Below are 26,903 nucleotides of genomic sequence, written 5' to 3' on the forward strand. Positions count from 1 at the left end.
CCATTGAAAGATCAACTGTAACTCAAGTATTTTGTTTTCTAAGTAAATTTTCTGATAATAAATGTTTAGTTTATCTCCTCCTCTTCCTTCTTCTTCCAGTGACTATAATTTTGTTGAAAATATAAGGGCCAGAAGGAGGAGGAGAGGAAGGGTTTGCAGGCTACTGTCTTTCCTAGTAGCCAGGGTATTCAGATGAGAGCTTGGGTAGCTTAGTTCATACTGAGTATTTGCCCAAAAATATGCCTTAGCCTCTTCACAGGCTACTGGAAAGCTGCTGCTGAGCATGAAGTGGGTGGAGAGGGCTCTGAGGCACTGGTAGAAGGAGAAGTGTCTGGCAGGAGAGATATCAATAAAAGGTAGAGACAGTAGGAATAGTGAGAAAGACGAGTGGAAACCCTTCCATTTGGCTACAGAGTTGGCTACTGGTTGAAGCCAAAATGCAGTGTGAAATACAGAACAAAACCAGGGTGTAGTGAGCTATGGAGTGAATTAGATAAAAGCAAGCTAATGTTGTGGTTGTAAGCTAGACCCTGACGTGGTCAGTCCTCAGTTAGGATGGAAAAAATCCTAGTTCCGCTCAAAGCTGCAGTTAACACAAGAATACTGATCTGTCAGTCCCAAACCTTGAAGCGAGCCAGCTGAGTTAATGGCATTCCTCACTTAAGCTGGTCGCCTTGCACTTGTGAGTAATTACAGCTTGATCTTCAAAACAAAAATAAGACATGCTAACAAGATAAAAACTTGTAAGGCCATAATCCCTCAAAAAATCAAACAATCCCACCCTGTAAGGGGTACAGAAAGAAACCTTTCCTCCCTTTCTTTTTTTTCCTTTTTTTTTTTTTTTTTTTTCCCTGTAGCTTACTGTTAGGAGCAGATGTTTTAGAGCATAGTTCTTCTTGGTGATAGAGATGTGCTTCAGTCTGCCCAATGCTTTAAATGCCTCTTCCATTAGAATTAATTAACATCAGAGTGGTTTGTCCTCTTGTGTTAGAAGCACTGGAAATCATTCCTCGGCCACAGCAAAATTTTCCAGGATAGTGGTGGTCATACATTTAAGAACTGAAGTTCATGTTAAATTGAATGTAGTTGATGGAAAAATAGATTAATGCAGATGGAAGAAATTAGCCAGTGAATTAAAAAAAAAATAGGGTCACAGTTTGTAGTCTGGCAAATCATATGGCTTTTTAAAAAACCTGCTATCCATAAGGAGCTCAAGTGATTTAGTCTCTGAAAGACAGCAAAAGCTGATAAATGAGTCACTGAAATGCTTACAGACAGTGACCAAGCAAGCAATTCTCTGCTTGATAGGTATTAATGGGACTGCAGGGGCAACCTGCAATAATTGTACTAATGGACCAGCAGAAGTCAGAGACCATGCAGAGCTCTGTCCACAGCAGGTCAGAGCTAAAGTCAAGGACAGCACAGTGAGCTGGAGCCAGGTCTGTCAGAACTGAGTAGGTTCGGAATTAATGCACTCGGGCTTGGGTTGGTTTTGTTTTGGTGGTTTCTTTTTTTTTTTTTAATCTTTGCACATTTTTATTTGATATCTTTTGGGCAGGGTGAGATAGAAAACAGATTGGCAGTTACAACAACTCACAGTTTTTGGAAATGCAGCAGGATACCACTTCAGCACACTAAGCACACTCTAGTATCATTCACAAGCAGCTGTGAGAGGCTGAAGATTTTGCTCACGCTTTCTGAAGTACTCCCTTTTCCATGCTAGTTGGTAAGGACAGTAAACACAGTCCATCTGCCATTCACTCCCTGGTATCCTTGAGCAGAGTTTTTGTAAGGACTCCCTTGCCTGAAGTGAAGCTCTGGCAATGATGGAGCATGAAAGCATTTCTCTCAGGCAGCCATGCTGGCAGTTACACTGAACTGGTATGTCTGGCAGGGCATCACACTTAGTGTTTGAGGAGGAAACACTATGCTATTGATGAATTTATTGTAAGAAGTCTAATCCTGGATTAATACAATACTTCCTCGAACAGGGTAGGTAAATATTTCACAGTGAATTCTCTACTCACTCTTGTGATCTTATGTAATTTATTTTCTCTGGTGTTTAGAAAATACAAAAGTAAAAGCAGCTTCAAATATTCCTTTGTCGCTAATCTTTCTAGGAGTGATAGGAGCAACTCTACCTCCTCAGCCACGTCAATGACATGTGAGCTGCAATCCTCTTTAGAAGTCTATTGACAGCTGGTTCATCATGTAAACCTCTTAGAGTGAAAAGCATGAACCTGAATTTAGGGAATCTGTCTGATAAAAAGAATAATAAGCCCAGAATGGAGGGTAACCAGCAACGCACTTCTGTTTTGTCTGATGTGTCTTTAATTGGGTAAACTAAACCATCAGGTTTATGTCGTAATATTATATAAATATACAGTTTTGTTGCATCCACTGGCAGCACGTGCCTTCTTTGCCAAGACACACTGTGTACTGTATGTTGTGCCTCCCAGTGCTTTCCAGTGTGGATTAACAATAGCAAATGCTCTGCATGGATGTAGTACAATGGAATTTGTGCATTTTAGACAATGTTTTCGGCTCACGTCTACTTGGCGTATTGTAGTCTGTGCCCAAAAATAAGCTAAGCCAGCACTGCAAGGAGTATTTCAGAGTAAAAATGTTGAACACCAACATGTGGAAAACTATTTTTTTTAGCCACAAATAAAATGGCAACATGCAGCCATTACAAATCTGTTCATAGTTGTATAACAGTATTGAAGAGGATTAGAGGGCCAGAATTATTCCACCTAGCCTATTTTGACAGAAGACAGACTACCCTTGGCAGAAAAGATTGATGTCTTGTCATAAGGATTTGTACATATGGATATTGTGCTAATCACGGTTTTGGACCTATAGGTCTGTCAACAAAAGTTGAAAGAGCTCCATTGGTGTCATTAGACCTGTCATGCTTTCCTTCAGTTGGAAATCTGATATTTGTGAGGCAGAATACACAAGAGCTCCACATCAAAACCAGAAAACAAATGTACCAATTTATTTACAATTTAGAGTAGTACTGATCATTTAATTTTCTAGATGTGTCAATCCAACAAATGTTTTAGGCTCAAGAAGATATAATGGAGAAAAGAGAATTCCAGCTCTTCATACTTGTTAAAAGCTGTATGAATCTGGGGAGATTTAGGTCATACATATAATGCTTAGAGATCATAAAAATTAAGTATTGACACCAGCTTCCTTATAGATAATGGAATTTATTTACTTGTATGCAGAATTAGTCATCAGGATCCTACCTGCGTTGCATATGTGTCTCTTCAGGGATGAGGTCTTCATGGTACCATGGTCTACATCGCATTTAGTCTTCATTAACAAGAAAGCTGCAAGTAGGAGCATACCTTGTCCTGTTGAGGTTACAGTGTTTCGTTAGTGACCAAAATAAATTAATATATAAACTGGAATAACACAGCAGAACTGAGACTCTAACCATACCTTTTGCAATGAAGAAAAAATGTTGATCCATCCTTCTTTTCTAAATCAATGGCCTTTTTTAAATTCAATATGTCTATATGCTTTTGTCTTAAGATAAAATCTGTTCTTTTAGCTCTGCCATGTGTCATGATATTTTTTCTCTCCAGCCCACGCTTTTTCCTAATGCTTCTAAAGGAGATAATTCCTGTAGCTTTAGTTCTTTCTGATTAACTTTCACATTGCGTAACCTAAAACAGGGCAAAATGATCTTTTTTCTCTGTGAAAATGTGCTATGGACTTCTGCCCATAGACATTTTGTTTGTTTGCTTGTTTGTTTGTTTTTTAAAAAAACATTCATTTGCAATTGTAACCTACTTTTAAGTGCCATGACTCAAATGTGATTCAATTTTTTTTTGCTTTAAAGACGTTATTTTTGTGTAGAGAAACAACAATTGTTCTGTGTTGATTCTTGAGGTGGAGAAGAGCTACCTATATATTAACTTTTAAGAATGATGTCTGGTTATGGTGATTTTAGTGTGTGTGTCTGTTGTCTTTCTGGAGTTGTTTTATTCAAAAGATACATGTGAGAAGCTGTGTTTTGTTAGTACTATACTTAAGCCAACATTCAGGCATCTGATGTGTGTTTCAGGCTTCTCTTATTTGGAGGTGCTGTTGGTTCAAGAGCACTAAACCTTTATGATCCATTTGGGTTTATAATCAAATAGCTGTGCAACTGACTGGTCAAACACATAGCAAAGGACAAGCTATGCTTCTTTTTTGATGAAAAACCTATTTTTTCATGCTTTTTGAAATGCTTACAACTGTTTCTAATTGAAAATTAATAGATTATTCAGGCACTATATCTACCTGAAGAAACAAAACACTTTCAAAACTTTCTTTTTTCTTTAAATTAGCTGTGCTCCACAGCATCTCTGCCAGGGTAGGACCAGTAACAGATATCCTTTGTCTCAATTTTTATGCTTTTGGAGATAGTCATATCTGTCTTGCTTCTTTAATGGGGTTCATTTAGAAGGACCTGCTGTATTTTTTCATCTGTCTCTTTGTATAGCAGCTTGGAGCCTTCTGCCTTAAGGAGGGGAAGAAGACAGAAAGAAGATGATGACAACGGGCAACTATGTCAGCATGGGGTTTCCCCTTTTCTGCAGATAATATTTTGCTGAAGAATTATTATTTTTTTTTTTTTTAAAGTCAGCAGCACTGACACTTTTCCTTTTCTCGTTTCTTTTCCTTTGGGAGCATAGAATGAGGTTTCATTTATGTAACCTCATGTCTAGATGGCCAGAAATTTTCATAGGTATGCAAAGATTTATTATCATATGGCTACTGAGCAGAATCTTACCTTTTTTTCAGGTGATAAATGTCCAGAATTTATTTAGCTTTGGGACGGTACTGATTTTTAGAACCTGCATAGCAAATTTTATGGCATTTCTCATCAAGTATATGTTATGTCAGGAGCAAGATGGAAGGAAATCACCTCTGTGAGACTATGGAGTAGCCAAAGTGTCACTCTATATAGAGCCAAAGAGAATGCAGTGTCTGAGAGAAGAGAGCCTGGCATCTGTGTGACTGGGAGGGAAGATGTGCATCATTGCTATCAAGAAATATGATGCATAGTTAAACTGTGTTGCTGGAACAAAGCCATGTAGGAAAAGGAATTTCCATCTGGATGCTGAGAGGCATAATTTTGTTTTGTTGACTTTTCAGTGCACAGGAGTATCTTCTTACCTGGAGAAGAATTAGAGCTTAAAACAGGAGGAAGGGAAGCTGTAGAGGCATCATTATTCTTTGTTTTTGTCACCAGTTTCCTCACTTGGAGGGACACTTGTCAAATACTATCTGCATGCTACTCTACATGAGACAAGGAAATCCTCAGAGTTTCTTTGGAATGTATTATTTATAATCCTTGGGGTTTTTTTTGTTTGTGTTTTTTGTTTTTGTTTTTTCTTCCTTTATTTTTCTTTGAGTATCTCAGTTGAATATGTTTATGGACTCAGATCTTGTGTTTCAAATTCATCTCTCATTGGCACTGTGTCAGAAATCTGTGTTTTAAAGCTGTTTGTTAACATAAATTAGCTCCTTCTCTGACATTGTAGCCTTGAGGTACCTATAGATATCTGAGGCCTTTCAAGGCAGAAAAAGATGTCTGGTAGCAAAACGGAATCCAACACTGTGGAATGAGTTTCCTGAGGCTCTTAAACTGCATATGTTAACATGTTACAGTGTTCTTAGTGAACAGCTATTGCAGGGAAGAACACCGTCTTTGTGAGACAAAAAGACATTTGCTCTTGAATGGTTTTACTGAATATTCTCCAAATGTAAAAGTAAATATTGTGTTACTATCACTACCTTTTTATTCTGTTTGGTTTCTTTAATTTGGTCCTCTGGGGTTTTCAGTGCTTTAAAAATTTTTGTCTCTGATATAACTCAAGGTGGAGTGCAATGACCAGTGATGTGGATTTACTCTCTGTTGGAAGTTACTTGTTAGGAATTACACGGAAATCATGTTTGGAAGGACTTGTTCATAGTTCTTTGTATTCCTAATGAACACTGAATAACTTTTTGGGTAAAAAAATCTTCTTTACCAAAAAGAGATTTTATATAAGAGCAAATAAAAAGTACATGAAAAAAGTACCTTTTGGTACACTGTAATATAGCATTGTTTGTGTGAGGTTTATACATTATTTAGTGAAGAAGTTTTTCTATTTGCTCAAAGTTAGTTCTCCAGGTTTCTTGTATAGTCAACGTGGGAGATAGGGAGGATGAAAATAATTTGAGGAGGTATCTCCCCTACCAGTGACTGTAACTATCATTTTAGATGGCAGAAGTTATGAGAATAACCTCAGGGTCTTATGCTCAGCCAGAAGCTGAAAAGGAAATGTTAGTATCTCCATCATAATTACAATAATGAAAAAATTAAATAGAATGGAAGAACTTCCATTATAGTGAAAAAATACCCAGTATTTTATCAGCTTAATAGTGTTATTTCAATATATGATAGCTATATCTCCCCCTGCAAATTAATTTTAATCTTAAAATTTTACTGCTGTTTATTCTCTGGCTACGCTGAGTACTGTCTCGTGACCTAGCTTTGGAGCAAGATTTAGCATTTTTGATGGGTCCAGTCCATGAGACCAGGGTCTACATAAAGGTCATATAACTTGTCATAGTTATATTGTAATATCTTTTGAGACCCTGATATGAAAGTTCTTGAACTTGCCTTGTTTAATTTTATTGTGACCAAGGGACAAAATAGAAGTCCCAGCAAGCTTACAATAGTTGGGATTCATCATGTGCTTTTTTAAAACAAAGCCTAATTTGATGACAACTTGAATATTTTCAGCTGTGTGGTGGCCTGCTGCTTGCCTTCCCCTTCTCTCTCTAACACCTCTCCAGTAACAGAACTCAGTCACATTTTTTCATGCTGTTAATGAGCTTCTTTTTTTATGTCTGTCTGGATTTTTTTTTTCATTCTAAGCAACGGAGACACTTTGCTTTTAGAGACAAAGTTACTTTTTTTTTCTCTGAAAGTTGCAGGTATGAACAATGTTATCTCCAAATTCTTGGAATGAAACATGTGGAACTACAATTTTTAAAGAAATGTTTAAAAAAGATGAAAAATAGTTTCTTCATGATTTCATCTTTAAGTATAGCTCACTAATTACTCTTTTCAATCTCCAAAACTGGGGTGACTGGCATAAAAGTACATTATAAGACTATGAAAGACCAGAAGCATAATTACATGGGACAGCTTGTCAGTACATCGCTTGGATTAAGGAAAACTGTATCAAAATAATCCTGTCTCATTGTGTAGGAAAATGTTCTCTCATCTGGGAAGGGGTCAATGACCTTCTTTTAGTTGTGCCTCCTTTTCTTGTATCATCCTTAAATTCAGCTAGTCTGAAAGTGAATCTTCATACTTCAACATACATTCCCCCAAACCTTTGAGACTACAACACCGTATCACTACCATGCTTAAAGAATAACCTTCTTTAGAGATGGTCACATCATCCAGTTGTTTCTCAGACCTATCTTTCTGTTCATGTTCGTATCATCCCAGTGCCCCCTATTGCATCTTTAGGAGATCCTGCTCAGATATAAAGTTAAAACTTAAATTTATCACCCTTTCTTTAACTTTTGAGATTGTTGGAATTTCCTCACAGAATACAAAAAAAAGTGTGAAGCCCTCTTTATTTGTCATAAATTCAGTTAGCATTGGAGTTGGTTAAGCTAAAAGCTCATTGTGAATGCCAAAAAGAAACACTGGCATTTAAAATCCAGGCTTGCAGAATATGCTAAATTATTACAAGTGCAGCCATGCTTAAAATGTTGCTGATAAATTGCCTCCCTATAGCAGGTTCATTTTTCAGTATGCCCTGCAGCATTTGAGAATAATACCTCTTAACAGGTTATCTATGTAATCCATGGAGAAACTGGGGTTTTGGAGTTTGGACCACTACCAATACTGGCTGCTGCTGCCTATTTCAAATTTGCAGCTTGCTGGCACTTGCCAACAGCTAAGCTGTTTTGGCAACCCCTGCTCCTGAAATGTATTTTCTCCTTCAGTCTGCAGTTTTTGCATGCTCTCTCCTGTAGCTTTCCAATTTTCTTTGCTGAAGCAGAAAATAGAGAGGAGAAATGAGGAGCTACGCTTTCTTAGCCCAACTTCTCAGTCCTTCAAAGAGTAGGCTTTTTGGACCTGCCCCATCACTGTGGCCATGCTGGGTAGTCATGAAGATTTGGGCCGCCTGGGTCCCCATCCCCATTCCCATTCCATCTCTGCTCCTTTGCTGGGTGTTGTGGGATGGGCCCTGGCTGGGAAGGGCACAGACCTTGCAGACCCACAGCCACCCACTGCTCCAGGCTTGCTCCCACAGGGCAAGTGTTCCTTGAGGTGCCCTGACATCGGAGCAGAAAATGCGTGAACATCTTAGTTCTCCTAGGGAGAGTCAGAGGAGCGTCAGGGCAGCTTAAGGATTAAGTATTTTCTTTTAGCTTTACCCACTGTAGTGGGGTCCTGGTGTGTCTAAGCTATTAACCATGTCCTGATGGAGACTTCCCCTGACAGAGGCAGGGGAAAAGGAGCTACTAAGTCCTGGAGGTAACTGAAAATTTCATTTTTCAGGGAGGTACAATAACCCTGCAAAGCCTGATTTGATTTAAAAAAGGGAAATACAGAAAGCACTCTATTTTCCAATCTATTTCTGAACTTAAAATTGCCCTGCTTCTTAAAATAGCAGAATATTGCACAAATGAAGGAGGAGAGACCACTACTACATGCTCTTGCAGGACACGTTCACTCTCCAAATCCAGCAGAAGCGAATGAAACAAGCACATTGTGTATGTCCTTCTAAAGAACCAATTCCATCTTGGAAAATCTCAGCATACGTTTCACTGCCTCTTTCTTAAGCATGTTCTTTAGTTGCTTGGGGTCTTGGCATAGTAGACACTTCTCAATGAGACCTGCCAGTTGGCTGTGCCTCTGGCAGTGTCTTGCTGTCAGGTATTGCCAGTGTTGCAGTCCTCTGGGGAATCCTGTACAATCCTGTCTAATAGGAAATTAGGAAAGTCAAAAAGAAAATGAGTTTATATTAAGTAATGCTTTCATTGCTAAATTTTTCTGACATCTTAATGGTGCATGCTTTTAAAGGGTCTAGAGGTTATTTGCTGATTTAGTTGAAGCTACATAAAGCAGTCATCAGAAAATGTCTGGAGCCTGTTTAGAGATGTGAGTTCTGGAGTCTTTGATCCTTCCATGACTCTTAGTGTACCAGTTGGCCATACCTCATTTGCGATGGGTAGTCATAACAGTTCCCCCATGACGTGCTACCACTAAGGAGAAAACATGATGGCAGCTTGTGTCTCCGTCTGGAGACATATATATCATGATGCTGACAGATGTATGTATACAGCTGCTTAGCACACAGTAAATGTTTAAAAGCTGAATACTATGATGTTGGTCAGCACAGTTTGTACCATGCAACTTTGTCCAAAAGTGGACTTTATCAGACACTGACAAATACCAAATCTGGTGTAAGAATGTGTTTCAAGTGTGGTCAAAAACTGGTGCGGGTTTTTCTGTTTTGGTTTTTTGTTTTGGGGTTGTGTTTGTTTGTTTGTTTGTTTGTTGGTAAAACCCTCTCTGCTTTTAATTTTGTTTCTGCATTGTGCTTGTTTACAGTTATGATAAGAGTAATTAGCTCAGTACATATGATTTGTATAAATGTTCTCTATTCAGGGAAGATGGTGCTTCTGAAATTAGGCTTTAGCCTATAAGAATATAGAAATAATAAATTAAAGTCTTACAGTTGTTATTAGTCTCCTGCATGATTAATTATCTCTCATATTCTTACTCGAGCTTTCTTCTCCACTATTAAAATTTGCTTAAATTTTTATTGTATTTGTTATAATCTCTTGGCTCGGTAATATTTCTGAACTTTTGTTTAAGAGTCAGCCTCACACTTATAATGGTCACTTTTAATGACTACTAATTCAGGGAAGCATGTTAACTTTTCTTTTTCTTGAAGAGATTCTGCTTATAATGTTTTATATAGTGAAATTTCCAATAAGTTATGTTCAAAACTGTTGATGTTCTTGCACAATACATATGTTTCCATATTCACCTCTTCTTCAATTCTGACCAAATCCTTTCTGTAGAAGTGACAATTATTGCTTTCTGTTGTCATAGAAATAGCTCTTTTACTGATAGTTGCGTGCACGACAGCATATGGCAGATGAAACGTTATATTAGCTGATGTTTAAAATGTATGCTCTTTATTATAGGGAGTGAAAACTTAATGCATTGTGTGGCATGATTAATCTTTTCAATATAAGGCTAAATAATAGGTTCCTGCCAAATTTAGTGATTATTTTAAGTGTTTGCCAGCTAACTGGGATGAGTATGGTTGTTTTCTTCCCCAAGTTCCTGTGGGATGCTTGCTTCTTTTGGTGTCCTCTGCTGTAGTGTATTTGGGATTGAAAGGTTGCTTATTGCTGAACAACAGTTCCTACCACAAAATCTTCCTTTTCCTTTTGTTTAAAATGGCAGGTGTAAACGTGAGGAAATGACTGAAAATGTGGTCAGGGGGCAGGTCTGGTGCTCAGTGGCAGGAACTGAACTCTCTCTTTGGACTTCAGAAAAAGTCAGCTGAAGACTTTGGAAGTTATCACCTGCAGGTAATGGAAGATAGCGGCATATTGTAAATGGAACCTGCAGCAGTCTTCAGCCACTGGCTCTGAATAATGCCCGAGGAGTTATCAGCCCATCGGTGGGAGCAACTGGAGTCTCCCACATCTCTTCCTTTCCTCTCCTGCTCTCCCGATACCTCTCCACATGGCCAGGAGGGCAGGAGAAGCCTGCTTCTCCTCAATCTGCCCAAATGAGTGTAGTCGATTGAAGGTTGTATCTCTGCTGTACAGCTGTAGAGAAGTACCTATTGCCACCAAAAGAATGTGAACCTTGCTCATGCATGGGAGCAGTGGCACAGCCACAGACTGGGGGGGCTTCTGCAATAGATGCCCAGGGCTTGCATTTGGACCCTTGTATTTTTTAATGCTGTGGGTGAGATCCTTCTCCAGCTGCTGTAAGGCAGCTGGAGCTTCATCTGTGGATACCTCCACGATTTGGCAGAACCTGCTGTATCATCTGGGGTGTGGACAGCCCTCCTACAATGCTGATTTCTCTTCTGGGTTACTATGGAGACAGCAGAAATGGTAATTGCTTGAAAGATTAGTGGTGGGAAAGTATGACTTTGATTGCTCAGAAAACACACGCTTCCTCAGAACAAACCTATGCTCCTGCAGAGATAACCAAGATCTGTATCTATGACTGTCACAGCAGTAACCAAGTGGTTAAGAACACAATCTTCTGTTTGAAAGATTTCTCTTAATTAAAAAAAACCATGCCCAGCTGTGGCTTATTTGAGAATGAATGTGGCCACAGCTGTGGTTGTACAACAGGCAGGACATGATCTTCTTTTTCTCATATAAGTTCTACATGGATCTTTCTGGAAGAGTGGTGCTTTGTTTGAAGAAGTCCTTGTCAAATACTTCTTTATACAGTTTTTGGTTTTAATTTTCTCCCATCACTTTTGAATGAAAGGGAAATGAGAATGTTAATTTGTTGTGTGAATATCTATGTGCATATCTACATACAAGTGTATACATATGTATAGGGAATTATTTCATGTCTCTTCTCAAATGCTAATGATTTTTGAGTCTGAATCATGAAAGAAGAACACTGGACAAGACTGGTTTCCAGCTTATCAGCTCCTCGCACAGTATAAATTCAGACCAATTTTTCTTTTTCTATGAGTGAGTCTGTTAACAATGGGCTAATGAGCTGACCTGGTGATTAACTCCTTGGTAAAGTTGCAGAATTGCTCAGCAGAGATAGGTTGCACTCCATTCTAGCATGTAGGTATAAACAAAGCTTCTAGCTCTTTTAATTGTGAAGAAACAAAGTGTAAACTGGTCTCAGGTTTTGAAACATGTCACACTGATATCCTTGCTGTATTTACATGATGTCATAGTAGCCAGCCACTTGCAGGGCTGAAGAGCACCAAGAATGATGCTGAGAGGATTTTTGAGCACTGTAGACTTGCTCCTCTAATAACAGGGGGTCTTTGGGACTTCCTAGGTTTTGCTTGCAGATGATCTCTGTTATCTTTTGATCAAGGGGATGACCAAATAACACCAGTAGTGTCTCTGCAGAAGAATAAGAGGCACAGAGGGGCTTGCATTAAGCTCTCCATTCAGGGATGACTTTTATTTTTATAACTCATGCTATTTTTTCTGGATGTTTTTTTCAACTTTTCCTTCTAGAGCTTTCAGCCTTCAAGAATCCTTTTATGCCCTAATTAGCTTTATTGTTTATATTACTCTCATTCTCTAATTAGAGTAATCACATCACGGGGGAGTTGAGGCTCTTCTGCTTCTTCTCTAATTATTTTTTGTTGTGTCAAGCCTGGCTGTTTCCTGCTGCTTATTCTTGCCCATGTGTTTTTACTCTCTGCAAATTGATGTTGTCATGTACTAATTGTTTTCACTTTATCTGAAGACCTTTTCTATTTTTACTGTATTGGCCATTTATGGCAATCCGTGAAGCTCTAAGGTTCCATTTAAAAGTGGCAAGTCCTATACCAGAAAATGAGGATAACAAATGTGCAAAAAGAAAGTACAGGTGATGTCTTTAACTAGTCTTATGGATCCTTCACTTCAGGTTCTATCATTTAAACCACCTTCCACCAAACCTTTATCCTCTCTTTCCAGCTGCCATTGCTGTGGTTGTTTTGCCCTTCAGCACTCTGCAGCCTGGTCACTCTCTTCTAGTAGTGGTGAAGACCTGCAGAGGTGGTTCACTGTCAGTAGATATATGTGTGCCTACATAACACAAAGCAGTGTTGGTATCAACCTCTAACAATTTGAAGAAAAGGGAAGTTTTCTACAAAAGTTTTCTGGTTACTAATCTCAGATTTTGCACGTTATTTCCTAGGAGGAAAGGAAGAAAAGTAAGTGTGGAAAGGTTAACGGTGTGTGCAATGTGAGGTTAAATCAGAACAGCATATAGTATATATTATTTGGAGCAGTTTTGGTGGAACAAGTGGCATCATTTTGTTTAACAGCAGAAACAGGTAATCGGTCTTTGTGTGAGTTAAATTTCTGAATGTACAAGTTCAAGGTCTACCATCAGAATTTTTATTACAATTGTCACCTTTGGATGCAAACTTCGAATGTAGTGGAATGCTGGGATTAGCCAGGAGCATATCAGTAGTGCTCAGTGAGCACACATTTAAAGTCCTGATAGTGTTTTTGCTATCCTTATAGATTCCATTTTGTAAAGGCTCTAGGTAATCTTTTATACTTAAGGCTATGATAAGATTAGAATAGCACTTGCTTTAAAATGCCAGAATTTCTCCACTTAAATTCATTCTGTGAATTATATTCTCCTATTTAAAAAAAGGAAGCACTTTGATAGCTTCAGAGTATGTAATCATCTCTTCACAGATGAACCGTCAGTGCAATGTAGCACCTGAATTGTAATCTGCCCAACATCTGACCCGAGGTACTGGATAATTCAGTCTCTCTCGCTCATTCATTCTCTTCTGTTGAGACTGCAAATACGGTGCTTATGGCAGAGTTTGAATGAGTGTCGTGGCCACTCAGGGCTGAAATAATCATATCTAGTTGCTGCACACCTAGCATGGCTTCTGAATGATAACACCACTAAACAAGCAAGGTAAAGCGTTAGCCCGAGGTTTTAATTTTGCAAAGTCTGAGTTCATGCATACCTTTACAAATTGCAAGAAATTCCACTGTCTTCCATTGTGTTACAAAGTTAAATACACAGATCCTTCTTTTTGGACTAGACTTATATTTAGAAGAATGAATTACCAGTCACCTTTATATATTTATTTAGTTGTCTATGATTTTATAACTTCTTTCCCCCCCAGGTCCAGCAATAGCAGAAGATGTTTTAGGTTTCCTCTAGGTGTCTCTGGGAGCAATGAGATCTGCATATTGACTGCAGGTCTACAGATTTCTTCAGGACTTTCTGGTAGTTGGTGACTGCAGTTTTGAATGGAATAAATCTGAGCATGTCTGAATAATGGTGATTTTGATGGGAAATGTCTCTGGAAGAGCCATGTCTTGGAGAGTGCTCTAAAATGGCTCAATTATTTAATCTCTCCTAGAAGCCTGCCCCAAAGCTAGACCCCTGTGATTGTGCTTGATTCTCTTCAGCTGTTTCTTAAGCTTTGGGATTTATATTTTAGCAAAAGGCTTCTTAACAACACTAAGCTGCAATATGGTAAGAGGTAGCTCATTCTCTGTTAATTATCTGCAGTACCAGCCTTGACAGAAACTGGCAGGGATTGTGCTGCAGGAATAAAGTACTTGCACTTCAGATAAAGCTTTCTTCTCTAACACAAAGGGTGCTGAGGTTGTTGTAGAGATTAGGAGATTTCTGGTGGTCCACGTTTCAAATGACATTTACAGGACAGAAATTATCCCATTATATTATGTTTTATGGAGTATATTAATGTGAACTTTTCTGAATATATGTAATTATTTACCTTAAGAATTTTGCCTCCCTAATATTACAGTGCAGTTGTTCCACTGCAAATTCAGGAGTCTAAAATATAAGCATGTGAGTCTGAGTTAGGTGTTTATTGCTCTTCTGGCATTCAAAGGGAATTTAATTGACTATTTTAATGCTGTTTTTAGGACAAGATAAATTTCTCTTATTTTATGCAGTAAAGTACGCCATGACTATAAGGAGGTAACTACTATGATTAGTTCAAACTTAATGAAAACTTTAATTTAGGTGAACACCATTCTTAAATAATATTTAACTAGTTAGATGTGCTTGTAGCAAAATATTCTGTAGAACTGCAGTGAATCATTGTACCGCAGACTTACTGTTCTGTTTTTTTTCCTCTCCAAAGATATCACTTCAATTTTTCCAAATTATTCAGCTCAAGGTCAAAAAACACTGACTTTACAGAGAAGACACCACTACTGAAGGTTTCCTCAGAGGAAAATGGGTGAGTTACTTTCATTTGACTTGAAATATTTTTTTCCAAGCTCTCCTCTATTTAATTGTGCATGGTTCTTTCTTATATCCTGACACCAAAGCTGCTGGGAAATAAAGTGAATGGCAGGGGTTGTGAGCAGAGTATTACTCTGGAGGAGCTTGAGTGGAAAGAAGGGGCTGTAAACAGGGAAAGGAAGGATATAAGGTCTGAAGGTGATTAGAGAGCCCTAAGGATATGCAACCACAGGCCATGTGCTCTCATTTGTTCCATGTGGTGTTACATCAGGTGCACTGGAAGACACAGCAGAACTACAGGCAGGGTCCTTATAGGGGGTTTACCCACCAAATCCTGAGGTACATGTGCCTGGTACATCACAGAGCTGGTTCTCCCAGGTGCACCTAAATGTCACGGAGTCTTTGTTTTTGCTCCCCAGTCTACCTAGCTGTGTCAACGAGGGGAGATCAGTCTGTACTCTCTTTCTATGGATTTTTCAATTAAAATCACTCATAGTGAACCTAAGGATACGCAAGGTCAGTTGCATCAACTGTCTGTTGAAATAACCACTGTTTTATTTTATTATGTTTACTGAAAATGTGTGACAGGTTGCAGTGCATGGCTCTTCATAATCCAGATTTTACCACAGATGATTCATGGGACAACAGCTCTGCAGATTTTGAGCAAAGGTTTCAACTGGGAAGTGAAATGACAAGTTTGTCCAGATCTGCTTCTTCTGAGAAATATGAAATCTTGGACAACCTTCATGTCAAGTTCAATTTATCAAAGATGAGGTCTGAATTAAAACATTAATTTATTTCTTTTTATATTTTTTTTTTATTATTATTTCTGCAGGTATTAAATTTTAAGTATAGATGTCTAGAAAAGGATTATTTTTTGCAAGTGAATAAAATAACACTCCATGTTTAGGCTATATCTCACCACTGATAGTTTATTAATAAACCCTGGTGAAATTGAATACAGCTTCTACCTAATGATCAATAGCCCCTTGTTCTTACAAACATCAATCATAGCACCTATTCTAAATTTGTTAATAAGTACCTTCTATATTGCTTTTAACATTTCTTTGAACCATTACTTAAAAGCCCTTTGGTTGATTGCACAGCTTTATTCTTCAGTGTTTTGTGGCTTTTATGAAGTACTTCACTTTAATTAAAATATGTATCTAACACAGTCTTTCTGTAGTCATTAGAGTAGCTTTTCACATATATACAATGCAAAAGCTAACTAGAGCATTTTTCTATCTTTAAGTACATTAATATATTTCACTCTTTACCTCAAAGTAGTCTTTTCCCTTATTTGGGCATGAAAGAAATTGAATCTGTTGATACATTTAAAGATACCAAAGTGATAGAAGCTTAAGTTCAAATTTTCTCAGGCTATTTTTGCCCGGGATTTAACTAGCAAACCTTTAAACTTGGATACAAATTCTCTCTACCCCTTCCAGAATTTCACCGCTTTTTACTACTTTGGTTTGGCCTCTGCTCTGCAGACTTGCTTGGAGCCCAGAACTGCATGTCCTCATCTCTGTGTTGATCCACGGAGCCTTTCCAAGGGGGTTTCCGTGCATCTTTTCCCAATTTGTATGCTGTCTTAGCTCATCACTTCACAATTGTTTTCCTCCTTTCATCCTGCCTAGGGTATTGTGTGGAGCGCTACTCTCCTGCACTGCTGCTGAATAAACGGAGCAGGAGAATTTCAATGGCTGCAATTAGTGCAATATGACCAGATGCGAAGAAGTTTGGCAGGCGTCTTTCTTCACGCTCACAGTAGCTTTGCCTGGTATTTGATGGAAAAAAGGCATCGAGAGGGAGTGCAGAATCCATTGTTTCCAGTGCAGCGTAGGTTTATAATGTGGGGAGCTGTGCGTTTCTCTGGCAAAACTTCCTGTGAAATATTTAGTATTTTCATTGCTGTAGTGTGGGTTGTACATATGGGGCCAGCTCCTTGGTTGTTGTAAATCAGCATAATTCCGCTGAGATAATAAATGGAGCTAAACTGCCCGACACCACATGCAGACCCAACTAAAAATCATTTGGTTTAGAACGGGGTGAAAACCTTCATAGATTTGTGCTTCAGGCATTTCCAACTGAAGTCAATAGGGTTGTGCCAGAGGCATCTATCAGCGCAGGATTTGGCACAGGGTTTGTACTTGCATGGCTGTGCCAGATTAGCGCTATAGGAAGAGACAGATTGCAAACCACGAGCGAGTCAAAGGCTGATCGCTTCTCAACTGTAAGCTCTTAACAGCACTGCTTCCCTAATACAAAATGCCATGAAAACAAACAGATGTGAGGAAAAGAGCCTTTTACATTTAATGAAATAGCCATTTCCAGAAGCTATTTTATTATATTTTGCCAGCTCCCTTAGATGAGTTTCTGTTATTTATAGACAAGTGGTTATGAATTTATAAAGGAGTAATTAATGCTTTTTGATTTCTCTTATGTCGTAGAATCAGTTTATTGTTGTTTCTTGTTTCAATAATAATTTGAATTACTATTATTATTATAAATGATAATTTGGAAGTGGTAACAGAAAATATCAAGCACATTAAAATGAAACCAGTTTGGACTGGGCTTTCATAATTCATACCATAACAAATTCTCAAAAATACTGAAATAAAACTGTAATGTAGATGGCGAGGACATACAAGTAAGATAGAGGATACGTGACTGCATTGGCAGTAGTTATTTTCCATAAATTACACAATTCCAAAAGAAGTTATCAGTTGTGAGGTACTGATAATAGCTTTTGTTATTCCTCTCTTTTCAAGCCTTCATTGTCTCCTTCCCCCTCTCTACTGCCTTGTTTTTTATCAGAGTAAGGCTACCTGGCATTTCTGGAAGAAGCCACCCAGCTGGCTTCTCCTCTTCCTCTCCATTTTCTAGATTTTTATACTATGCAAAATTTGCGTAAAGTCACTACCACTTGTATTTCATACAATATTGTAACCCCTTTTTACCAGTTTGTCTGTGGCAACATATTTTTATTAGCTGTTGGGTTTTTTTTTCCTGCCAGTTAGGAAAATTCTAAAAAGGAAGGGATATTTAGAAAACAATGTTTTTAAAAAATGGGTCTCCAGTCACTCATGCTGCTTTCAGTCAATGAACTTGATTTGGGGACTTATTTCCACTGTGATTAAAAATTATTTCTGACTCTTTTCAGAAAACTCTGCTTTAATGTTTTGTTCTATACCACCTGACAATGCAGCTAGTTATTGCACTGTTCCCTTCTCAACTAATTATTCTAGTAACTTGAAATTATTTCCTTCTTGCCTGTCATCAGACTTAAATCAAACGTTGCATTTATCATTCTGTCAGGAAAAAAAAAGTTTGAATGTTTACTTTTGAAAAAATTGAATAAGAACATCAATGCCTTCAATTAATGAAAAGATGTAATAAAGGGAAATCACCAAAAAGACTTCTGTAAATTGAGACATCTCTATAACATACTGATGGGCAACAACAAAATAGTTAGTTAAGAGTTGCTTTTTATGGTAAGATTAAAATAATGGTAATTTAAAAGTGCTAAATCTTAAGATTTCTTACTTGAGAGCATGTATTTTCAACATCCACTTTTTAATTTAGAGTTATTCTTGCTTAACCCACTCATTAGTAAGCTCTGACACTTCAGAAAATTTGATGGCATCAAATCTCCAGAACTGGGCATTCCTTCAAAGGGTGCAGATGTGCTACGGAAAAAAACCCACCCTAATTTTGCTAGTTAAGAGCTATTAAGAGTTTATTTAGAGATGCTCATGAAGTATATTTGCTTAAAAGAGACACTATTAAAACCAGGAAATTCTTAAAGCTTGTTCTTATCTTCAAACTATCTGTTCCGAACACCTTTCAGGATGTGTATCAGAAGTCCAGCTTTAAGGAAGTCATTCATGACACCACCCCTCTATGCAACAAGCTGTGCTTTCTGCTTGGCCATGCCACCTCCCTGCGGTGGCAGCGCTCCTTTGCCTCCCTGGGAAAGACCAGGGCAAACTGATGGGATTCTGGGTCTGTCAGGGGCCAGTCGTACCAGCAGAGAAATGGCTCCAGGTCCCAGCACCAGCTCGTGCTGCAGCCTGAGGGGTGAAAACTCATTCCTGTGCAATGAGACCTGGCCAGCAGCACACCTGGGGCAGGAGGCCCTTATAGTCACTGAAGCTTCCTAAGCCCCTGCAGACCCCACGTAGTAGTGTCCATAGGCTGACATGGTATATTATCACTCTGAAATAAGCTCACCACGATGTTTCTGAATTGTCAGAGCTATTAAGAGAATGAAAATATTTGCTTTAAATTAGCCATGTACTAAATACATGTTTCTTATGTTTCAGATGCTGTCTAAAATTCCTAAAAGTTTCAGGGCTTTTTGTCTTTGTAGTTGTCTGCTCTGTAAGTATTGAATTAGCAATCCTCCCCCTTCCCCCCCGGCCAATTCCTTAGAATTAGTTCAAAATGAGGAGTGATATTTGGTCTTAGCTAATAAAAACATGGTGGGAGCAAGATGGCAAAAAGTGAAAATACTGTGCAGGGCCTTATGCCTAATCAGATCACTGTTTGGTGTGCTAGCCACCACCCTAGACAATGTGGTAGGGTAGGCAGTTGAGTTTGAGGAGGCAGCTTAAACTCAAATTTGTAAGTCCTTAATAGTTGCTTGTTAAATTTAGGATGAGTTTCTAGATAGTGGCTAACACTTGCGGAATGTTCATAGGAAAAACCACGCTGGGGAGGATGTACCAGCAATCACAGCGTTCCATGGTATGAAAGGCAGAAAGCCACAAGGAGGTAGGCAGCTCCCTACCAGGGCTGCCAGAGTGTTGTTTTCTGCTACCAAAATCTTCAAAACCAGCAAAATCTTAGACTGCAAGAAACATTCCAAAACACTAAGAAACATTTCAAAAAGTTGGAGTTTATCCTTTTGACTGCTGTGAGGAACCCTTCTTTTGGCCAGTGGGGCTTCTGTATCAGAGACAAAGTAGATGACTCTGTATTTCCTCAGATGTGGGTGTTGCTTTCTAGACAGATCCTTAAGATTACAACTTTGTCCTAAGAGACACTTGAATAAAATTCATTGAATATATGACTTCGGCAGTAGGTTTATGGAAGAAATATTAGTCTTCCTTGTTAAGTAGCCCAGGGCTGCTTTTAGCTGTGTTGGATACATACTTGAAAATACTGAAAGCAATCTTACAATTTAATGTACAGTTTGAAAGAGTTTTATTTAAGTATTAGAGATAGGCTTAGCAGGTATTTTTCAGTTTTTTTGTTATTAATGAATGTTTGACTTTTATCCTTGCCCTAGATTTTATTTGGCATTTATCCAGATCAAGGCGTGCCCTGGCAGATGTTGGCTGTGTCACCTCTGGAAAGCTTCTGTATCCTTTTTTCATAAAAAAAAAAAAAAGAAAAGGAACTGAAGTTTTATTGATAAACTGGTGAAGAGTCTTCTGAAATGCTAAATATACTCTGTGTTTGCTCCTTCATTTCTAATAACTTCTGCCCTGTTCTAAGCAAAATTTTAGATTTTTCTCCAGCAATGGGGAACAGACAGCTGGAGCAGAACTGTGCACTAACTTTTTGAATTGAACAAGCCTTCATGAAATTAAAAAGTAATGGGGATTCATGGATGCTACTAAGGAATTCTGCAAACTGTACAATACCTTGCTGTCATTTAAAGAATTGTCTGTCTCCCTGGCACAGTGCCTTTTCTTCTTTCACTGCACCTGATACAATTATTGCTATTTCTACACTTCTCAATAGTAGAAATATTTTCTTTTTACAAGAAAAGGTAAATCTTCCAGCGCATTTCTTTGCAATGGGTCTCACGCCTGCCTCGTTGAGCTGTGATTTTCCATCTTTACTCTGTCCCTGACAAGTGTTTCAGTAACCATCTTGTTTAGCTCCCTCTCAGCCTCTGTACTTGTGCCAGTTCCTGTTATAGGTGAGGGAAAGTTAGATCAGACTAGGTGAAGCAATTTCATTTTCCCTTTTCAGACTGATTGTCTGAACTTCCTTCTCTCGGACCTGAAACCTGATAATAATTGGGGAGTGGACTGTAAATTCTTTTTGAGTCTGGGCAAAGATCTTGCATTTTTATAAATATATCTTAAAGCCTTTCAGTCCTGATCTGATTGTTTGCTTTGAATGTTTGCTATGTCCTCAGTAAAATTTTTTGAGCAAGGGCTGACATTTTGCAAGGTATATATTTGCACAGCACCCAGTGTGAAGGGTTCCTTACTCACTTGCTCTTTATGTGCAAAGCAAAACTTAATGAAAATATATCATCTCAAGTCACGGCTGAACAGGTCTCTGGTCAGTCCAAACCAGATAAAACCAGAGATATTAAGTTGACTAGTCGGCGGCCATTTTCACTATTTACCTCCCTCCTCAGTGGCTCTGAGAGATTTCACCACATTTTCTCACATTTGAAATTAAGATCTGAAATTCAGAAGGGAGAAGATGTATCTCAATAGCAATAATATGTTGAAATTAACGTCAGGCTGTTGAAATTAATCTATAGGCTAGATTCTCATTTCATTTGGATTCAGTGGAAATATTTAGAACAATTCCATGTATAGAAGTTGATGGGGAGGCTCTAGGCTGAGCAGACGTAAGATGGGTAAAGGTGCTGACCTTATTATCAAATTCCTTGCTGAAGTTGGATGAGTTTGAATCATTGGTACAACTCTGTTAATCACGGAGCGAGAAAAGGCCACTAGGAAAACTTGTAATCATGCCATGACCATTAGCGATGCTGAAAATCACCTTTCCCACTTCCTTGACCAGAGGTATATATGGAAAGAAAGATTGCGAGGCAAAGAATATAGTCAGATTTTAGCAGACTTTTCAGCTTCCATGGAAGTCCCAAAAATGCGTTCTTCTCCCAGGGAGTGTAAATTAACTTAATGAATGAAACAACCTCTCTAATCCCTTTAGTTCTTTTTCCCCTTTGAATTTTTTTTTTTTTTTGTAACTCTAGTTCTCTACTGTCAGACACTCCTCCGTCATTTTTCCTTGCAGAACACCTTTAAAAAATCATTTATATTTGTTGATCCTGTTGGAAACGTACTAAGCATTTTGGCCTGCAGGCAACATTCAAGCTGCTAAGTAGATGGATGAAAACCAGGACCACGTGCAGAGGCAGGCAAAGAAGAAGAATCTCAAGGCACCACTGAGAAAATGCTGTAGAAAACAGTTCATTAAGGACTCACAAAACTTCTAGAACTGATGGAGCGCAAAGAGAGAAAGGGTGGATCCAATGTTGACAACAATGGAACCAGATTACTCCAAAAAAGAAAAGAAATTATGGAGCTTTCTCTAGGTGGGGAAACCAATAGGTATAGAAAAGCATGTGGCTCAACATGCTATGTTGTGAAGGAATGATGTAAAATAAGCTACAAACAGGGATAGGACATCAAAAGAGAAAACTGCAAAGAGTGATGCAGACATAACCCCAGTTAAAAACAACATATAAAATTAGGTGCTAAGACCCAGGCAAAATGCCTGGTCATAAATCAGGATCAACAGTATATAAGCACCTCAGAAACTTCATGAAAAATAATCAATAGACATAGTATTCTCAAGGTATGTTTTACAGTAGGCAGAGTAATATGAGTAGATGTTAAAGAAAGCATAAAGTCAGCCATCTGCGTGCAAATATAACAGAGAACCTCTGTCAATCACAGCTTTTCAGCTGGCTCTGTACACACTGAATTATTAGCAGGATGGAAGGTAGAGCGGGGACTCAGTATTTAGAGAGTGATTCATCTCAGCTACACCTGAGTTAGTCATCCTAGGCTCTATAGATAATAGAGAGAACTGATGCTTCTCATGAGTGAGTCCTCTCATCTTTGTGTCGTAGTCTAAAATGAAGCAATGAACTCCCTCTTAAAAGCACCCTCCTTTCACTGATTTTAAGGGAGTAACCAACTCAGATGCAGACATCCACAGTACAGGAGTATAAACTGTGGTGAGTACCAACTTAAACATTTAGCCACTGCATCCCATTCCATCATGTTATCTACATAAGCTACAAAAAAGTAAAGTGACATGAGGTGACTCTTGTACACCCTTCAATGCCTCCTAGGAGCAGCTAGTTGGAAAACTGAGATCGGACAAATCAGCTCTTGGTTTAACTCTGACCGGTGGACCCAATCTGGTGCCAGATGCAAATACAGACAGCCACTGTGTAACGGTGCACAAAGCATACACAAACCCAAATCCCTTGACAGGATAATTCACAGCAGTAATATAATTTCAAGAATGGAGCTACGTAAAAATGAGGCAGCTTAGCTGAAGTGAAATAAAAAATAACAGCTCTGGCTGCAAATCTTGTCAGGGAGACTTTTTGCTTTAAAGGCACACACTGGAGGCCACATTACAAAAAAAAGTTCAGAAAAGACAAAAAGTCCCAGCATGGTTAGGTTGCAGAATAAAAGGAGATATTAGAAATAAAAAGATAGTTTTTCCAGAAGTTAGTCACATCTGAATGATTAAAATACAGAGGAAATCACATTCTGGAAATTTAAGGAAAATTGAAAACAAAGATAAGGCAGAACAAAAATACTCTGAAGAGCAGCTTGATAAAAAAAAGTTATCATATTTTGATTCATATAAGCATGGCTGAAGTTTTCTCCTGGTTTATTTTGATTTCACCTTTCATAAATGTTGATCTGCTGCAGTCTAACAATGGAATTATGACAGAATCTCTAAATATTGTTTGGAGAAAGATAACTCTGATGGGACTTCAGACCCTCAATGCAGACCAGTGAATGATGTTCAGTTCCACTTCCAATCAAAGGAGAACCTGTTTTGCTAGGGCTCTTTCTGATGGTTTCATAAATGCACAGAAAGGAATAGAAAAACATCTTAAGTATCCTCATCTTTATAGGAAAAGAAGGAAGGAATCACTCTTCTTGAAAATAAGGTTTCATTTTTTCCCCCTTTAATTTTAAGCATCCTTTATAAGAGCTCCTGAATGTGTCATCTAGGTAATTACAGGATTATTTTAAAAGTATTGCTTAAAAGGAAGCTGCCATAATTGTATGCACCTGAAGCTTTTCCAGACATAAATTACTGGCTACACTCCTAATAAAAGGCAGACTGTCAAGAGGTGTCCCAAATCACTGGGTTAATGACTTCAGGTCAGCAGGCCTTTTAGAAGGTATAATTACAGTCTCTAGGTAAAGGTATAGCTATAGTTCCAGTTGAGATTAATATTATGTATTAATTAGGACACAGAAAAATTGCGATGCCCAAATCACACTTAAAACCTTCAGAACCAGAAGAGAACTGCAGTAATTTGTATTTATACTTGCTAAGGGCTGTGTGTGTAAACTCTCCTGACTGGAACTGGTCTCCTGACTTGTTGCATCTGAATTTTTTTTTTTTTTTGTCCCTATCCTTTCCTGTGTGACTCCTTTAAGCAAATAAATGCTTGGGAGGTTCGTTCCTAATGAGCGGCAAGTGAGTGACATGGGTGGTGATTGCTCTGCTCACCGTGCTAAGCAGGGTGACATGTATATTACTTTGAAATGCACTGGCTGCTCACCTGCCACTAGATCTGCTACTGTCTTTTGGGGGTTTGTGTGAGAGATGTCTCTTTTGTAGATCCAGTTCTCCTTCTGGGAACATGGGCAGATGCAACAAATCTTTTAAACATGAAGGACCCATGCATAATGTCACAAAGCTTTTCCCATTAGACACTGGGTGGTCTTACTGGGGCTCTCTGGGAAGAAAGGCACAGCACTGCCCTTAGCTCCTTCTAACTATACTGTGTTTGTTCTTCTCCTGTTCAAAACTTTGAGTTCTGTGGGAAATACCATCTTTCTGAGAAAATCCTTCTGGTGGGTATATAATCTTGTAGGGTTTTTTTGCAACAGGCTTACTCTTTGTAGTATGCTCAATTAAATGTCAAATGTTAAAATCATTAAGATACTCAAGCATATGACTAAGTCACATGATTTCAACAGAACATATGTGTGTAAAATCAAGTCTTTTCTCTTAGTGTGGTTTTTTTTTTTTTTGTGGTGATGCCTTAACTTTATATCTGGTCACAGATAGGAACAAAACATTTACAGGAGTGCTCTATTATAGCAACAAATAGACTGTGAAGGGTTTAAAAGCTCAGGCTTTCCTCTTCCCCAAACCTGCAGTGATGCTTCTTTCTCATTCATGCTAGAAGTGGACTCTCACAATACTAAGTTTAAATAGTCCTACATGTATTGGAACTAATAGAACCAGATTTCCAATGGATTTGTGGATTGTAGTTGGCCGATTTCTCAATTATATTAGACTAGGAATGTAGTTTGACCACACCTCATGCTAGATATTTAAGAGAGAAAGAAAGAAAGAAAAACTAGATGAGGGAGCTGAAGGAGAAAGAGTCTGTGAGTGCTACAACAGAGAGGAGCTTGAAAGTTATGTTTTTCAGGTGTCTGACCGAAAAGCAAATCCTCTGGCATGAATAGAATGTTGATTCTGATTTAGTTTTTCCCATGGTTGGAACTTCCATAGTGTTTTCTGCAGTACAAATTCTGTGATGTTGAAATTGCTGAGCTGATGATGCAGCCTTTCATCTAGTACAAGCACTTACAAAGCCTTACTTCTCTGTTTCTCCGTCTATTTCTGTATGCTATTTTTGAGTGTTGGTACATCTACAGTGTCATCTGAAAGCACTGATGATCTCAAAAGTCACTAGGAAAGGACAGATGTACTTATTTTGAACCTGTAACTCCTGTTTTCTTAGGAAACCTCACCACAACAGTACTACTTGGTGAGGAAGTAGACGTCTATTTCATTCTTTTCATAGTTTCTTAAAGCATTTTAGCTGAAGAAAGCATTTTTCAATGTAAGTTGACTAATCCATATTTTTTTTCCTGAAATTTTTACAGCCTATACTCATTTTTACTGGAAATTTACACCTTAACAACTTGATTAACAGCTATGAATCTGACCGATTTTCGTGATTCTGCTCTGTTGAAGTTAGACATAGGAGGCCCATTTGCAGCAGATGTAGTTGATCAGCAAACAGAGGAATACATTGTAGTACAAATCAGCCAGACTGAAGACAGTGGATCAAGGAGGAGACGCCAGCAGCAGGTGACAGTCTTTAAATTTTCTTTCACTTTTTCTGAGATGTGTTTTATCACTTATATTTCCATCACCATTGTGTGGATTAAGTTGTTGTGCTTTTCCCTGCTGTGAAGTATGTCATCATCAGTGTTAGAAAACTTATTCTAATAAGAGTAAAGTTACATTTTCTTTTGTTTTTATAAGACTTCCTTTAGCTTCCTATATGAAAATTTTATAAAACTTATGCCCCTTGACTGACACTTAGCATCAAAGTTCTTGTGTTTAAAATTGGCAACATTTCAAAAGTTGTCTTGGAAGGAAGAAACAAGTGTGAAGTGCCTTTTTGCACTCACTGAAATACATTTTCATGTTTTGTTGTGAATTATTTTCTCAAACATGTGTCACATATATTGGCTTTTTTTCTCTTAAGACTTTCTCATTGTTGATGTTTTTTGTAACACGTTCCTGTTGTGCTCTCCCAGAGAGCTCAGTGAAGGAGGGTCTTTTACAGTCTGTCATGTATATCACTGCAAAATAAAATAAACTTCATCATTTAATGAATAGCATTGACATACAAAAAACTCCCTCTCATTTTGTATATGTGACAGGGTGGCTTGCCCCTACCAGTGACAGCACAGCTGAACAATGCCAACAGTATTCCTGCTTACACCCAATCTCACAGTCTACAGCAAAACATTAGTCCCACTACCTCAGCATGGCGAACAACACCATAATGGCAATTACTCTCTTAAACCACTCACCCCTGTGATGATGAGGCTGTTGTGACCTGTGCTGCTGGCTGTGATCCCCAAGGAGCCTTCATGTTGCTCTGGGGTAGCCA

The 26,903-nt window shown here is 38.3% G+C and overlaps 1 protein-coding gene across 1 annotated transcript in view; it reads left to right on the plus strand.

The window, feature by feature from the left end:
- OCA2 (OCA2 melanosomal transmembrane protein) overlaps positions 1-26,903 on the plus strand; it is a 172,384-nt gene that overhangs the window by 7,978 nt on the left and 137,503 nt on the right. The window contains exons 2-6 of the mRNA XM_074152282.1: positions 14,892-14,990; positions 15,584-15,769; positions 19,324-19,381; positions 20,292-20,364; positions 25,932-26,089. Of these exons, the coding sequence (XP_074008383.1) occupies positions 14,892-14,990; positions 15,584-15,769; positions 19,324-19,381; positions 20,292-20,364; positions 25,932-26,089 (574 nt within the window). The remainder of the gene's footprint in view (positions 1-14,891; positions 14,991-15,583; positions 15,770-19,323; positions 19,382-20,291; positions 20,365-25,931; positions 26,090-26,903) is intronic.

Source organism: Numenius arquata, chromosome 1 (assembly GCF_964106895.1).
Source record: "Numenius arquata chromosome 1, bNumArq3.hap1.1, whole genome shotgun sequence".
Taxonomy (NCBI): Eukaryota; Metazoa; Chordata; class Aves; order Charadriiformes; family Scolopacidae; genus Numenius; species Numenius arquata.